Here is a 14,288-nt window from a genome sequence, read left to right on the forward strand (position 1 = left end):
TATATAGTATATATACCACAATATAATGTACACCTCATACGATAAATACTGGAAGTGAATAGAATGTGAATATATTGTAGTGTTCACTTTGCATGTATGGTGATTTGTGTATTGTGACATCCCTTGTCCATGAGAGTTCGTGTATGTTTTAGATGGAACATCTCGGGCTGCAGGGAATTCACTGGGTACACGCGCCACCAATCTAGCTGAACAACAGTGTGAACATAGCTTGGAATCTGTTTGTGATCCAAAGACTATGACGCCTATATCTACAGTGAACTAAAAAGTTGGGGATCATGAATATTTTCTGGGATATTATCTGTAGCACAGACTGAGCAGACAATTTCATAGAAAAAAATCCCTTTATTGTTGTTCAGTATATATGAAACACTGAATGGGGAGACGCAAACGTATCGGAAAATATGACATAGCAACATTGATCAAATCCAAATCATAGAACTTCCTCGACTTTATCGTGCCTCTCTCGTTCGATTTGTCAAGAATATATAATACACGGAACAAACGAGAGTTGAAGCATGCTGCTACACATGGTCATCGCCGTGATGATTACACATACTCGTTTCGAAAACATAATTAATGACAACTGAAAACAATTTGCTAAAGTTACATTTAAATATTCTGTGAATGTCGAGTATGGTTTGGTTTACTGGCGTCTTGGTTATATTCCTCATACACTAAGATGATTGACTACAGAGGCTGATATAGGGGTCGACACAAGGAAACACGACGAGGTCCATTGTACTGTAAACCAGTGTGCAAATTAACGATTAATTCACCATGAAAACTGGGCTACACATTATCAATAACTAGCATGGATCTACAATAGAAAAAACAAACATGAAAAGGTGCCATACAGGATTTCAGCATGGAAGCGCCATTACATTCAGCAACAACATTTTAGAATCTTCTTTCAGTTCCCTGTCCACCCTTTGACTACAGCTCGATCCGCTTCCTCTAGAGTCTCCGTCTGTTGGTGTCTTAGAGGAGGGCCAGCGAGTACGGGGACGCTGAAGCTGACATTACAAACATATATAAACCTTACAAAAATTGGTCCAAAAACCCGCATTAAAGCAATGACGAAAACGTGGTAACGTCCCTTTCATTACAAACATTTATATACCTTACAAATAATATTGGTCCGAAAACGGGGTCCGGAATCGTACCGGATCCGGATTAACGGGGTCTTACTGTAAATGGTGTATTTCCTACCCGCAATAGTGCTTTAGCTGAGGTTCTGTCAACATCAACGTTCTCCATCCCATAATGTAACTTAAAATCTCTCTCAGTTATGTTCTTGTGTCTGTGATTTTATCGCACGAAAATGGATATTTTGAATGATATGTCCAGGAGACATGCCACCGTGCCATCCGTTCAGTGCTACCCGGATGTTTGAGGTCGTCAGTACTGGTGCGGTCTGTATACGTATGCATTGGAATTGGACGGCAGGACTCGGCTTCCTCCAATCGGTGGCCGGCCAATTCTTGAAGACTCGTAGTAGTCGTCGTGACCGCGGTTTGTGGAATGGCTGTAGTCAGCTAGCGCCATCGGGCGGCCGTATCGGGAATCATCACGATCACCCCTGTTTACCTCCCCTTTCAAGTACGAAAATCCAGTTCCGGTGTAAATCGTGTGTCCCAGTTCCCTGTCTCGGTTGTCCTTGAATTGACTAGACGCAGGCTTGTAGAGGACGACAGCTGGTTCGGGCTCTGGTTGGTACCCTCTGTTCTCGTAATGACCGTTGTGCCTGGTTTCGTAGGGGTTCCGTGCATCAGAGTAATATTGGCTATTGTTTCTCCGGTCATCGAAATCCTCATAGCCTCTGATCATACCCCCATTGTGTATGGGTCGGTTGTCTTCGTTGTATCTCGACCTGTCGTCCATATACGGCGTCTGGTTGTAGTAGCGGTGGCCACCGGTGCCATTCTGCACGTGGGGGTGAAGGTTCATCTTAGATACATCACGTGATACGGGAAGAGACGCCCCGTCTACGTGTTCCGGTTTACACTTTAGTTTGATGAAGAGGCAGACTATGATGAGAATGAGGCAGGCTAGGAAACTCATCAACGCCGACCAAGGAATACTACTAGAGTCGAAAGATTCAACGAACAGGAAGAAATTGTAGTATTTGACGCCAAACAGTATTGCGCTGGCTAAGAGATCCAGAACTGTAACAGAAAGAATATACGTTAAAGTGATAGTTGGACATCATACATTCTAAACGCAACAACATTCTTGTCGCCATCTTTAACCAACGAATGGCGATGGCCTGGTTCCAGCAAGAGGGAAACCAACTTGTACCAATCAGCGCTCAGTTTACATAGGACAAAATAGCAATGTTTCCCGCTCAGCATCGTGTGGCATAGCACTATTTGTTTGTTGTTTAACGCCGCATTCAGCAATATTCCAGTTATATAACGGCGGTCTGTAAATAATCGAGTCTGGATCAGACAATCCAGTGACTGACATCATGAACGTCCATCCACGCAATTGTGACACGAAGACATGCATGAACCATGTCAGCGAGCCTGACCACCCGATCCCGTTAGTCGCCTCTTACGACAGGCAGGGGCGGTCGGGTAGCCTAGTTGTTAGAGCGTTCGCTCGTCACGCCGAAGACCCGGGTTCAATTCCCGACATGGGTACAATGTGTGAAGCCCATTTCTGGTGTCCCCCGCTGTTATTTTGCTGGAATATTGCTAAAAGCGGCGTAAAACCATACTTACTCACTCACTCACTCTTACGCCTTTTACACCAAGCATTGGTTGCTGAAGACCAATTCTAACCCGGATTTTCACGGGGGCCAACATACTTGTACAAACGGTGAACGCGTACTCACTTGTAAAGATGCACAGGACGAAGGAGGCGAGGTTGGCGGTCTTCATGCTGCCCCACCTGCCGCTGTAGCCGATCTTGTAGACGATGAGGAAGACGGTAAGGGCCAGGATGCCGGCCAGGCCGACCGACTGCAGCACCCGCAGCACCAGGAACTCCACGTGACTGTCCTGGATTCCGTCTGCAACAACAACAACAACACATGTTATATATGTCGAACTGTATCATCTAAAATATACTACTCAACGTTAGTTCGGAACATGCCATTTACTCCACTATATACAGAATGCATTTGTCTGTTATTTTCAGCTTAACTCCGCACGTACGAGGCACGTGAGTAGAATAGGTCTTCAGCAGCCAATGCTTGCCGTAAAACGCGACTATGCTTGTCGTAAAAGGCGACTTACGGGATCGGATGGTCAGGCTCGTTGACTTGGTTGATACATGTCATCGATCCCAATTGCGTGGATCGATGCTCATAATATTAATCACTGGATTGTCTGGTCCAAACTCGATTATTTACAGCTGGAATATTGTTGAGCGCGTCGTTAAACAACAAACAAACAACAAAACATGCTACTGCTTGAATACTGATAGTTTCACACCTAGGAAGCTTATGACCGATTCTCCGAATGATACAAGTATATTCTACCGTTCTTTCCTGGAGATATATCCTGTCTTGAGTATCAAATATGTATGTATCACGATAATGCAACCAAACCTCCAGCAATACCTGTGTCACCATCCATATGGGCTCTGGTGTCCGGGTCCGTTAACTACGGATGGCTCTGGTTACCGGTTTGATGCGACGGAGATAGAACGACCGTCACGTATACAACTTTAAAAAGGTCACCCTTGTGTATTATTTAACTGATATGTCTGGAACGCCAAGAGTGTCATAGTGATGAATAACTTTGCTTTTAGCATGGTTTTTTTTCAAATGAGTAGAATCTCGCTTAGGAATTTACCCATAAATATATTATAGTCCAAATATTCCCCTAAATGTTGGACACCAAGTTCACCGGAACTACACAAAGATTATTATTTTTCTCAAGATTTTAAAACCTGGAAGAGCATGTCGTTCAGATATTCAGCTTACTACTACCGTTTTCCGTATGAGAGAGTAAATAGTCATTATCATTACTCAGTCTCTGTCCGCATAGTCTAAATCGGTGAAACGAGCGGTGGGGTAATTAGTTGTAAAGGCGTTCGCTCTCCAAATCGAAGGTTCCGGATATATTACTGGAATTGCTAAAAACTTATTCATTTACTCACTCACTCGCTCAATAACGTAAACGTGAAATGAAATTTGAAGTCTGAAACGGCATATAACGGCCAATGTCACTTTTTCATTTATTGACGTTATAGGTGAGTCATGTACATCTACATTTTAATATCTGACTGAGCCCTGGAGCACAGGCTATGTTGCAGCTCACTGACTGACTGATATAGAAGATTTAACGTGCGCTTTCCGACTCTAGCGTATTTCGCACACGGGCCTGGCCAGACCATTTAGTGTATTCCGAAAAGGGTGAAAGTGGTGTGTGCAACCCAAGAGGGGGCTTTTAGGGGTTGCTTAATTATATTGAATTTTTGGAATCACTGCTCACCGCACACCGGGGGCTAATGAGCCAAGTACCCCGTGGCACGGGATGGTGCCCCGCAACGTGACGGCTGGAGCAATCGCGCAGATCAGCACTGAGAAAGAGACATTACCCCCTTTCACCGTTACCATATTATTTCAGACTCTCCTTTGTTAACTAATATGTATACAAGGGATTTAAGTTACAACATTCCACATAAACATCCAAATCATTGTTATAGCGACTTTATTATAGCAAACAGATATAATCTCTCCTTGGTTTTAATCCGGCAACATTCCGATGACGAAGCTAATACTGTGCGGCCAGTCAAGCTGCGGAGATGGCTAACTCGCACATAGCTTATTTTGCGGTTCTGTGGAGCAAGCAGAGGCTTAGACATTATGTCATTTGTCAGATAGGACATGACAACTATGTTTTTAATGTGTAACGATCCGATTACCTTATCAAATACATGGTACATGCTTATCTACACCGTACGCGCTTACCCACAACACAGACTGTAATAGGAAAATCATATTAAAAACTAAAGGAGCCATGCATTCAATAGTAAGGACCAGTCTTCTGAGGCACATCCATTCGAGTGTGCAGTGTTGAGTCCCTTGGACACGTCCATGTAACACGAGACCTATTTCAATGAACATTGGTCAATTATTTTCCCCCTCAATATCAAATGGTCGACCCTTTCAGGCCTCATCAAAAGTTACATTTTTAACATATGCCATGATATGGGCTTTGACAAGGACCCTTAATTTCATATTTTGTATTTAATCATATTGCCATAACCTGTGTGAAGTACCGATCCCATACTGTCAGGCACAAAGGCAGGTTATTGCCAGCAGATGGTGTAGAGTTGTGGTCTTCAATTACTAATAAGAACAGTTAACACGGCCGTGAGTTATGTTCAGTCTGTCATCCTGCACTTTTCACCTTCACAGATCATATCGGAAACCGATGAATAATTTATCATCACTCCACGGAATAATGAATAACATGTTTTATGAAGAATTCGCCCTTTCCCGAGATTTTTCAACTGTACTGTTTGTTGTTTTACGCCGCACTCAGCAATATTCCAGCTGTATCACGGCGGTCTGTAAATAATCGAGTCTGGACCACACTATCCAGTGATTTATCATGAGCATCGATCCACGCAATGAGATACGATGACATGTGTCTGCCAAGTCAGCGAGCCTGACCTCCCGATCCCGTTATTCGCCTCTTTCGATCACTGTACTGACAGAGTTGTATTTTCGCCGTTTTTAGTAACACTATTATTTCAGCCTAATCACGGTGGGGGACAAAATAAATGTAATGTAGGTCTTGAATTTATAGTCTTAGGCGTGACGAGCTAACCACTTAACCAGTGATGAAGATAAACTGATTCAATATTTACCTACATCAGAGATGTGACAATTCAAGGCATACTGTGTGTGCAATGAATAACCCTTGTTTCAACACAGCGTGTCCTAAACTGAACAGCATCGATTTGGGAGGATTTTCACACACATATAGCCATTGGTAAACCAACTCACTCCATAAGCTCGTATTTACAACATATTTATAGCACACTGTTTACAAAGTTCAAACCATCAACAATTATATCGTAATGGCGTTTCGTCTTACGTCAACACCGCCATAACAGAACATGTGACAGGATGGCCGCCATGTTTGACCGGAAGTGGCAGCGATCAGACACGGCAAGTATGTGTGGCAACACCTGAAGGCTGGACGACAAGAAGTGGGAATGATTTAAAGAACGCAAGACAGGTGTGCAACACAAACGGTCAAACAGATAGACAAACAGACGGACACAATGTAATCAATGACGAAGCCATCTTGTCAACAAAGGGAGCCACCAATAGCACAATTGTTAATTGTAGTTGAGCGTATTTGTTGACATGTGTCGCTTCGAGTCAACCTTATTTTAGTGGCGACACGTCTTCATATTCTTAGTTTATTTGGGATTTGACAACATTTGAATATTTTCTTATTTCTTATAAAATCAAGTGTTTGCCAGGAAATGAGAATCTAGTGATTCGGACAGAGTTGATTAAGGGCTGGGGTCCTTTATAACGATCTCTGTCAACAATGAGGTGTTGAAACAGCCACTCTAACGTCTGACAGATTTAGGTCGGCAAAACACTTCCTGCTTTGAATAATTCTTTAAGTATACGAAATACCGATATGTCGATACGCTATTCACAACAAAAAAATGAAAAACCAGAAGGATCCTAATCTGTACCAATATGATCAATAAATTAACGAATAAAAAAAACAATGATGATATTATTGCAATATTTGTACCACTAAAGCAATGATACAGGATTATTATTGAAACCGTTACCTCACAATACAACGTGGAGTTCCTTGCATTATGCAACATGTCCTAACACGCCCGACCTGTTCTTGGTTGGTTGTTCGGGTTGTTAGGGAGTTAAGGGTAGTTTGTTTGTTTGTTATTTTACGCCGCACTCAGCAATATTCCATCTATATCACGGCGATCTGGACCAGACAATCCAGTGATGGACATCATGATCATCGATCCACGCAATTGAGATCAATGACATGCAGTCAGCGAGCCTTACCACCCGATCCCGTTAGTCGCCTCTTACGACAAGCAAAGTCGCCTTGAAATTACAGCAAACATGGGTTGCTAAAGACCTATTCTAACCCGCATCTGCACGCGTGAGTTAACGATAGTAGCTCTGCCCGTTTCCAATAATACGCGATCTGAATGGACACTCACATACACATCAAACAAGGTGTATTTTGGAAAAGGACAAGTAGTAAAGTTAATGGTTGTCCGTATTTTCTTCGTTATGTCTACTATTAAATGATGGCGTATGGCAGTATCGATGTACTTGTCATCGATTGGTCAATGCTATCTTGCTTGCCTGCTTGTTTGATCTTTAAGCAATATTCCAGCTGTAGGACGGTGGTCTATAAATAATCGAGTGTGGCCCAGATAATCCAGTGATTGACATCAAAAGCATCAATCTACACAATTCGGATACGATGACATGCATGAACCAAGTCAGTGCCAATTACAATGTATATTACATCAGCAGTTCAATCATGATTACATCCCCTGTACATATACCATAATTACGACAACCTTGATATACCAGTAAATCAGAACAACTAGGACTGCAGCACTGATGCGGGAGCTCCAACATGGGTCGCCGACAAATATATCAGTAAAACTGGGACGACACCATTGATGCGAGAGCTCTAATGTGGGTCAGTGTACCTGGGGCTATATAGGCCTAAAAGAAAACGGATTGAATTGACCGAGACATTCATAAGTGGTACAGGCCAATACAGAAGCGTGTGTGTGTAAGCATAACATGGCGTGTTCATTATGCAGCGTCAGTGTACATACCGTGATTTGTGTATAGCTGTATGGGGTTCGTGTGTATGCCGTGAATGTGGAAACTATAGAGACGGTCCTCGAATGGCACGCATATGAACATACATTACACACAGGCGTATATATGCAAGGGCCAATACCATACACAAAGCTGGATTTGAAAGCGTATCAGAACTACATATAGATGGTAGAATAGGTCTTAAGCAACCCACGCTTGCCTCCCAACGCTGCACACGATTCCTCCAAATCCCCTACCACAATTCCTCCAACACCGCACACTATTCCCCCAACACTGCACACAATTCCCCCAGACCCGTGAAGATCCGGGGTAGAATAGGGCTTCAGCAACACACGCTTGCCTCCAAAGCTGCACACAATTCCTCCAAAACCCCTACCACAACTCCTCCAACACCGCATACTATTCCCCCCAGACCCGTGAAGATCCGGGGTAGAATAGGTCTTCAGCAACCCATGCTTGCCGTAAGAGGCGACTATGCTTGTCGTAACGGAATTGGGTGGTAAGGCATGTTGATGCATGTCATCGTATCCCAACTGCGTGGATTGATGTTCAGGATGTCAATCACTGGATTTTCTGGTCCAGACTAGATTATTAACAGACCGCCGTCATAAGGCTGGAATATTGATGAGAGCGTCGTTAAACAACAAACAAACAAACGTATAAATGATTCAAATGATTCTACTTTTGGTGCTAATTGGGAAGAAAAAACTTGAAAAAAAACACATTAAAAAAAATACACACTAACATGGTTTAAAGGAATATGTAAAGAAAGGGACTTTTGTGACAGGTGCACTTAACACTTGAACCATGTGATTTATTTCGTTGCATGAGCAAAGACAGCTAGGGTGTCGGTGACGTCTGAACCATCACAGTTGGAAAAAAGGTGTGTATTTCACCTTTAATGGGGTCGGGGACAGCAAGACACTCATCCATCATAACAAATCCAGTACATGGCTTTGAAGACAACAGACTGTAGCGCTCGGGCCACGTCTCCGTCAAAAGGTTCACATGCGCCTTTTGTCCAGTTCTCTATTTAACTCTGTAAGATATAGTACATTGATATTTGTTAGGTGTATAAAATGGTTCATAAATTTTTGCCACACAAATATAAGATAGAGAATGTATGGATGTTAACTTCTTCATTATGAGGAACAGCGTTCCGGAGTATATATTTTCTCCTTCATCATTCAGGTGAGAAAGCATCATCCTAGTCACCTCTGTGTTTGAAACATGCACTACCCAACATTTGCTAAGACCAAGGTAGCCATCCTAGTGAGGTGTGGTCCTTAGCGAATGTTGAGATGTATATAAATGAATCTGTTGATTTTGAACCAACAAAAGACATATATTTTTCATCAAAACGTCCTCGTTGGTGGTATGGACCTCACAGAAAGTCATTTACAATTCCATCATTAAATCTTAACGTTCCATGTGGAAGAAATATAGGTCATGCGAATTGGAAAAGGGACACCCGTCGGTTGACGACCAGAGCGACGCTGTAACTAACCTACCAAGTGGTACGTATCTGCCACATGTCTCAGTTCTCATACCACAGGTGTAGCTTTCACTGTTTATAGCGCGTTGGTGCATTATCATTATCTATGCACATTAGTGAGTGCTTTAGTTTGGTTTAACGCCGCTTTTAACAGTATTTCAGTTATATCGCGGCGTGTCAGCTTCATATGGGAGGAAAGCCCCAAGTGATGCAGGTCTCAGACGTTTACCACTTCGATGAAACTCACGAGCACGGGTATGGTGCTGCCAAACAGCACATAATCGGGGCGAACCGGGATTCGAACCCACAATCATAGGTTTCTGGCGTGCCCATGGGACGCAACTCTGCACAGCGAACTGGACCACACGTGCCCCTATCTATGCACAGTAAGTTGGGACTGGAGGTAACAGTAAATACATAATGACGTCAACACTCGAGTGAGTTGGGTTTAACGCCGCTTTTAACATTATTCCAGTTATAAAAGCCCGAAGTGTTGCAGGTCTCAAACATTTACCACTTCGGTGAAACCCACGAGCACGGGTATGGTGCTGACAAACCTAGAAACATAATCGGGGCGAACAGGGATTCGAACCCAGGTTCGTGTGCATAACATTGTTGTTTACAATGTGAATCAATGAGTATATACTTACTCCTTCATCATTCACTTGATGAAGGAGTAAGCATATACTCCGAAACGTTGTGTTCCTCATAATAAAGAAGTTGACATCCATAAATTCTCTTAATTGTGTGTATTATTTCTAAATGTAATTCAAAACCATAAATATACCTATTTTCCCCCTCGATCGTACCACCAACTGATGGTGTTGGTAGTAGCACTGAACAACTTAAGCATTATGTCGAATACCGTCAGCACACACGTCCATCATTGTTGCCATTATTTACGAAACGTGTCTGATCTCAGTCGTTTAGGCAAGGGTGTGTTAAATAATTTGAATGCAGTTGACACGCAAAGCCACAAAACTATGCAATCCACGTAATGAGGACAACTGATTCGGCGCCTGGCGCCGTCAAATAACGCTGCGTAATCTGAATGGAAAGTCCAACACTAACACCCTACCGAAATACCTCAATAATGCAAACATTATTAATATGGGTTGCTTAACCCGTGAACGATGATGTTCGGAAGGGGTGCGGCTCAGTAACAAGCACGCTAGATTTAACTTTGTACTCCTCTACTTTGTGAATGTTCTGTCAGTTTCCTGAAACCTATTACCTCATTGTGGATGGGAGGTGGTAGCGCGCACATCATACTCACTCCATCCTCGGTCGCGGACTGGTTTTATTCTTACCATTTTATTACTTAGTAAACACCATTTCCATATTTTAGTGAGTTTTTGTTGTTCAACGCCGAACTCAGAAATATTCCAACATATGACGGCGGGCTGGAAATAATCGAGTCTGGACCAGACAATCCAGTGATTGATATCATGAGCATCGATCGACGCAATTGGGATATGGTGACATGCATCAACCAACTCAACGAGTCTGGCCACCCTTACGACAAGCACAGGCGCTTCTTACGGCAAGCATGGGTTGCGCCAGGTAGTGGGTAATAGCATGAGCAACGAGCCATACCGTCGGCGTGCGAAGACACAAAATCAGCCAAGTCACACGTTTCACCCACCCTAGCTTAACTCCAAGGCCATACTGGATGATAAGCCCATGGATGTAGAGTTAATCTATCCTTATAATCGGGAGAATGCCAGTCGTATATAGAGACAACTTGTTCTTATTAATTACATAAATGATAATCTAGGAATTATGATGTTAACTAATAATCATTTCCTTAGAGACGTGTGCAAGTCTTTTCCCACCCGAACCTCATCGGTCAACTACAAGAATAAGGTGCTGGAAGTATGACCCACGGGGTTTCACGTGGTAGGCTGCTTTTCAGTTCCGTGCGTACGTTTTGCATGCTAGACGTGTGACGCCGGGTAACGTTCTTTAAAGGGGCACTGATCTAACGCAATTCCCCGGACTGGTTGCTGCCTTTGTTATTGTTTTTTTCCCCGTGAGTACCCGGATGATACGCAACGCAACTGAGCGTGACCAGAGACTGGGCTACCGTCTGCAAGGACAGCTAAATGAACTTGAAGGCTGGAGGCAATATTTGTTTTACGCATTTAGTTTAATACTAAAAAAAGTATCCATGCAGTGAAAGAATTTTCGGGTTTTGGATTGCGTCGATAATACGATTACTACTCCCTTGTCATCCACGTTTTCTCGTCTAACCCTACACTTGTGTATTTGTCGTCATTCCCTTGATGCTCAGTTAATGAATTTATTACAGGTACAATTAGTGGTAGCACCACTTAGATTACCTGACAAAGGTTCCCATTTGGCATTTATTGTGTCTGGGGTAATTATTCAATCTAAATCAAGGTTGGAAGTGAGGTGAAATGTGTGTTATGTCATATGCACGTGGCAGCCAAGCAAGAGATGAATGATCAGTTCATTTACTTTTTTTGTATATCAGCGGATCGTTCCTGGCCATCAAAGGATTAACAGAAAATACGTTGATTGATTAATCACTGTTATCTTGCACAGTGGATATGTCAAAAGTGAGTGTTTACATGTCTAGGTTTACTAAAACAAAGGGAATACACTCATATCATGGCGTGAAGTGCCGATGTTAAAACAACATACTTTGTTCAAAGGGATAACTGATAATACGTTGATTGATTGATCATTGTTATCTGTCACTCAATGGAACCGTGGACGTCATGAAAATAGTTGTCACGTGGGCTTTCTCAGCCGACCATTGAAGACTTGACACCTATGTGAAACACCTGAAACAATCCAAGTGATCAGTTGAGAAACGAACACGGGTTATAATATCCCGAAACGATATATATTTTTTAAAATAGTTGATTGTTACAGAGACACGTGACATCGAATAAGTTTCTTTGTACAGCTGCAGACGAGTGGGATATTGTTCCTTTGTGTGGATATTCACGGATACATTCCTCGAACAAGGAAGCTGCCTAAAATTTATACACATAAATTTGGTGGGTTGTAATTATGGTATTTGCATTTTGTTTTCCTTCATTTGAACCGATTCGTTCTTGTTTCTCTATGTCTTGGTTGGGAAATTCTTCAATGCGCGATAGACGTTGTTTTCTCCGGTCTTTTCCTTTGTAAGCGTGTATATATTACCGTCAATTTGTAAAATTTGATTCTCTCAGGCAATTTATAAAATGTGTAACAAATTCAGCCATTTTGACTAAGAAATCTGTCCAGATTGATTAAGACGAACAAAAGGGCCTACAAAAATCACAACAGATTATTATGTAGGATTAGAAGCCAAACAACATAGACATGTACTTTTCAACGAAATGTTTTTCAGTCACTTTGTAAAATATTTAGACGTTTAATAAATATGTTACACATTTTGACAGTAAAAAAATATACACACTATAAAAAAGCAATGCTTGGGTGAAATATTTACTTCGTGTTGCAAGTAAAAATAGTGTAAACGAAAATCGCAAAATTACCAAGCAAGTGACTTATCAAAACTTCGTCACCATTACCGATGCTACCCCCAAAGATACCTACATTTCCTTATTATCTCGAAAACTGTATTTCATTTTGTTGATCAATGTGACCATACGCCCTTATTACTACCGATATCCATAAACGTGACTAATGCGCTTACGAAAGGCGCAGCAGAGGTCGCGAACTAGTCTAGATTTCTGCTATACATCCGGGTACTCACTGTGAAAAAACAATAACAAAGGCAACAACCAGTCCCGGGGAATTGCGTTAGATCAGTGCCCCTTTAATAGCATATTCACTGTTGCGTTAAGGTATGGTTTTTTTTCAAAAACAGATTTTACAAGTCAGATGTTGGTAGTTTCTCTCTTTTATTGTCCTGTTTATACATGTATTCACTTAACTGTGAGCTTGTCAGTGGGAGTATGGGCTGAATGAATGTTCCACCCTTGACAGGCGCCCTTGTATTGCAGTATTAGAATATATCTCCACTCGATCTCGAGTGATCGTACCAACACAATCATGACAGCTTGAAGCATCGGAGACAGTCACTTGCTTCAATGATACCATCTCGCCACAATGACTTTCCAAATTGAATACATAATTTCCCAGAAGCAAAATAACCCACGTTCATTTTCGTATAAAAATCTGTTATCTGAACAATCTAGGAATGTAGTTGTTACTCTCGCCTGAGCGACCATGACATACATTCATCCATTACCTCTTGGGGCCGGTGATGGGAGTCACATGTGGCTGGCCATGCGAGTAATACCCCCGCCTTTACCGACCTCTAAACAAGGACATAATGCCGATTTTACCGTTTTTCTTCCCGTAGGTTGCAAATAAACCATTCCTTTACCGGCTAAAGCTGTGATGCTCAGTTGATTCTTTTCAGTATAGAACAGCCTCTCCGATGGCGGTGACGTGTGAGGTGAGGTGAAATTGGGGTTTAACGTCGCGTCCAAGATTATTGCACTAATATAGCGACGTGCATGTACGTGTGTGTGTTTGTGTGGCTGCTTGTACTAGTCCGGACTGATGCCGATTTATTGTGCTAGCTCACTGAGATACCATGCCGCAGTTGAACATGAATACCCCACTCAGACACAGTATACTGACTCCGAGCCGACCAGTCCTTGTTTAAGCCCCTTAATGCCGAGCGCCAGACAGGGTAACAACAAGTACCATCTTTTACCGTCTTTTGGTATGACGCGGCCGGGGATCGAACCCAGGACCTTCCGCTCTCCGGAGGCGGTCCCGGTGACGTGTACTAATGCAGGGCGTTGTTTTGTCCGATGAGTTTAGGGTATGTCACTAGGTGATGTTTACAGTTAGATTATTAGATTTATACAGGTATGATGAACTTTTCAACGATTTATAGAATGTTTAACACACCATGTTCACATCTTTAATTCACATGTCATTCAAGTGTTTTAC

The 14,288-nt window shown here is 42.4% G+C and overlaps 1 protein-coding gene across 1 annotated transcript in view; it reads right to left on the bottom strand.

The window, feature by feature from the left end:
• Nucleotides 1-14,288, bottom strand: part of LOC139468385 (uncharacterized) — a 33,815-nt gene continuing 19,527 nt past the window's right edge. The window contains exons 2-3 of the mRNA XM_071250329.1: nt 2,858-3,034; nt 1-2,186 (exon numbers count right to left, since the gene is read on the bottom strand). Coding sequence (XP_071106430.1) covers nt 1,420-2,186; nt 2,858-3,034 — 944 coding nt within the window. The 3' untranslated portion in view covers nt 1-1,419. The remainder of the gene's footprint in view (nt 2,187-2,857; nt 3,035-14,288) is intronic.

This window comes from Haliotis cracherodii, unplaced genomic scaffold (assembly GCF_022045235.1).
Source record: "Haliotis cracherodii isolate W230 unplaced genomic scaffold, xgHalCrac1.p SCAF_2, whole genome shotgun sequence".
Lineage (NCBI taxonomy): Eukaryota > Metazoa > Mollusca > Gastropoda > Lepetellida > Haliotidae > Haliotis > Haliotis cracherodii.